The following is a 3,485-nucleotide window of genomic DNA, read 5'->3' as shown; positions in this document are numbered from 1 at the left end:
AAAAGTCTTTATATTTAAAAAATAATTTAAAATATTTAAATGTTAATGTTCAAATATATAGTTATTTAAGTACTGCTTAATTTATAATATTATACCTGAACATTTAGAGAAAAGTATCCTTTTCGATTGCGATATACTTCATTAATATGTTGAAACCTCGTATGAGTTAAGCGAATATGTGAACAGTCTATCGCTCCATCAATCGAAGGAAGACCAATCCCTCCAGGACCACGTCCAAGTTCTTTGAACGAACGTCTGTTTTCAGAGCGTGCTTGATCAGATGTTGGCATTTTTATATATGTTTTCATGTTACTTGCTATTAAACTAGAAACTTGAAATATAATTCGTGATATTGTAGACTGTGAAATTGTATTACATCACCTACAACGAGCTGCAAAAATAAATTATATACTAATTTAATTATATTCATATTATTTAAAAAACAATAAACAAAATAATAAAAATATTAGGCCAAATTAACAAGTTTATTGCTAATAACAACTCCATATTAATGCAGTTGTTATTAACAATAAACATTTAGGCTCTATAGGAATAAAATAAATATGAGTGAAGGGCAAAGAGCTAATATTGGTTCTTTGCCCTTCACTCATATTTATTTTAATAAACATTTAGATTCATTAAAGTTATATCGCTCGTTAATTTGACCTAATATTCTTATTTTGTTTATTTGACAAAAACAAGCTTGTTTTTGTTAAAAAATAATTTAAAAATACATTTATGGAAATAATTAAAATTAACATTTATTGAAAAAGATACATACACACACATATATTTATATTTACGCATATATCTACTTGTTTCAATAAATGTATCTTCAAATTACTCATTTTTTAAATAAGAGTAATATATATACTAACCTGAAAGCTTGCTGTTGCGTAAAATCTTAAACATATCAATAATTGTAAAACCGGAGAGATTGGCAAACCGCGATTGTTAATTTTTGCTAATCCTTCCTCTATTAATGGTAAAATACCAAACATTACGGAATCTTTTGAAAATCGAAATCTTTTCTTAAATTCTCGTTCATTAAAAAATTCGAACGGATTTTGTTTATCACGAAGATACCGTTTTGGTGCACGAAGTACCATTTCTTCATCTCCTTCTTCTTCATTAAAAAAATTAATATCTTGGATTTCTAAATTTGCTAAATCCATTATTAAATACAAATGTATTCCTTTTTTTACACAATTTGTTATCAGAAGGAATCAGAAAATAATTTTTTTGCTGCTTTCGCAATCTTAGTAGCTGCTACCAAGATGATCGAGAATTTGAACGAACTCGATGCATCCTTCCTTTTGGCCTGTACCAAACGTGACAGCCGTCCTTAGGTATTTCTTGATGAAGGGAGCAAATTTCTCGCTGTCGGCCTTATAATCGAGACGATGTATTTCTTGATAGCTCCTGCATGGATAGAATTGTAATATAGCTTCATGCGTTCCAATTTCCAATTTTTGTTGCTCTGGGCTATATATGGAATGACGGAAAATGGAAAATTGTTCTAATCTCAAACCGCAAGTTTTGGAAATCGAAAAATTAATTTTTATTATTTTGCAAAAATCTAATTTCTGAACTAGAAAGAATCCATAAAAAAGTGAAATTTGTATGTATTTTTTGTTATGTTAGGCGATAATAAAGAAATTTTCTAAATTGAAAATTAATTTGAGGTTAGAATGGTTTTCTGTTTTTTCTACAAGTCCGAGGGAAGCACAGCCATTGAAAAATAGGAAATTAGAAGTATCATAAAAGATTTAGTTTTCCGAAATTCCAAAATCGTCACAGCACCTTACCTTTACGATTCTTCAGCTCCTTGATGACATTTTACTGTTTTATTGATAGGCTTACAACTTTGCTTAAGTCTACTTTGACCACGACTTGACGAAGATCGTCTTGTTTAACTGTACATACGTCATATAAGATGTCTTATAACGACTATGAATTCATGACTAATAAGATAGTCTTAAGTCTGTTCTTATTTCGTAGAAGATCGGTTTATGAATCATGTCAAGACAACTCAAGACGTTTCTAAACAAGATCGTCTTGGACAAGTCTCGTCTTCAGATTTTACTCAAGTATTTACTTGATTTATGTCTATGAATCTAGAGGGCATCTTAAGACTATGCTTAAGATGATCTTGAAAATAAGCTTTGACTATGAATACGGCCCCTAGATATCTATGGGTGCTTTCCAGCAAGGACACAATCAAACACAGTGTAACACAGTGAATCGTTTCATCCTTGTTTAACGTAAGCAAACAACAAGGACGTTATGATTCACTGTGTTACACTGTGTCTGACTGTGTCCCTTGCTGGAAAGCACCCAGTGTTACACTGTGTCTGACTGTGTCCCTTGCTGGAAAGCACCCTATGATAGAACCGCGCCATTACAGAAATTTTGTCTGCGGTGGCTCTTTTTACGGCTGCTAGATTCACACTGGTGCGTCGTACGATATTCTGCAACCAATCAGAAAGTAGAATTTTATTTTGTATCGATGATACTGGGTGCTTTCCAGCAAGGAACACAGTCAGACACAGTGGGTGCTTTCCAGCAAGGACACAATCAAACACAGTGAATCGTTTTATCCTTGTTTAACGTAAGCAAACAACAAGAACGTATGATTCACTGTATTACACTGTGTCTGACTGTGTCCCTTGCTGGAAAGCACCCAGTGTAACACAGTGAATCATACGTCCTTGTTGTTTGCTTACGTTAAACAAGGATGAAATGATTCACTGTGTTACACTGTGTTTGATTGTGTCCTTGCTGGAAAGCACCCACTGTTACGTCTCAAGGGGGCACCGGCCGGCTTCCGGTATCGGCGCTATCCTGAGGCTATGGTGGGATGTTAATTCGCGTTTCGAGCGATAAAATTTCCGCGATGAGATTTGTCCAGCCCACTGATTGGCTACAGCCGGGCGCTAGATCTCGCGACTGTGGTTGGTTCTGTTTCGATCCACGGGCTTTCTCCCGTCTCTTCTAGATAAGCGATGAATCTAATTAATATTTCAGGGCAATCAGGACAGCTCGCGACAGCATGCACCGTGACAGTACCGAACATACGCTGCAGGACTCGAATCTTTCAACGGCTCCCAAATGAATATAATGCCGTAAGACTCCCTGACAGTTTCCCTTTTCATGCGCTGGCGCGGAAGTATAACATTCGGGACATTTAATAGTGCCGTCTTCTTTGTGTTGGAAAAATAATGCGGAAACGCAACATGCACTATTCAACCACGTAGAATATGGTCCAATCGCGAGAATTCGGGCGTCTATCGAAGCGCGCGCTCGCGGGTGTAAAGGACACATGCTATACGCGGTTCGCGGTTGACGGATTCGATTGGCGGAAGGTAAGGCAAATTACGTACCTGGTGAGCCCTTCCGTCGAGTGTCCGCAGGTCCTCTCCGTGCGATTCCAAAGGTCAGTGGTTGGAGGAGAAAGCTTCTCTTCTTAGTCCAGTGCCCTGGCG

The 3,485-nt window shown here is 36.4% G+C and overlaps 1 protein-coding gene across 1 annotated transcript; it reads right to left on the bottom strand.

Moving 5' to 3' along the window:
* Positions 1-274: 274 nt before the first annotated feature.
* On the bottom strand, positions 275-2,053 carry LOC108768661 (uncharacterized). Its single transcript, XM_018519182.1, has 3 exons — positions 1,809-2,053; positions 879-1,422; positions 275-391 (listed from the first exon to the last, which is right to left on the bottom strand). Exons 2-3 carry the CDS (start codon positions 1,173-1,175, stop codon positions 320-322), a joined length of 369 nt encoding a protein of 122 aa, XP_018374684.1. The 5' UTR covers positions 1,176-1,422; positions 1,809-2,053; the 3' UTR covers positions 275-319.
* Between the last annotated feature and the right edge of the window lie 1,432 nt (positions 2,054-3,485).

Source organism: Trachymyrmex cornetzi, unplaced genomic scaffold (genome assembly GCF_001594075.2).
Source record: "Trachymyrmex cornetzi isolate Tcor2-1 unplaced genomic scaffold, Tcor1.1 scaffold818, whole genome shotgun sequence".
NCBI lineage: Eukaryota > Metazoa > Arthropoda > Insecta > Hymenoptera > Formicidae > Trachymyrmex > Trachymyrmex cornetzi.
Note: the sequence above shows the minus strand (reverse complement) of the source record. Positions and strands in the feature narration are given on the sequence as shown.

Coding starts and splice junctions, on each gene's coding strand:
- LOC108768661 (XM_018519182.1), bottom strand. CDS start 1,175: ATGGATTTAGCAAATTTAGAAATCCAAGATATTAATTTTTTTAATGAA. Junction 392..878: donor ACGCAACAGCAAGCTTTCAG/GTTAGTATATAT, acceptor TTATTTTTGCAG/CTCGTTGTAGGTGATGTAAT.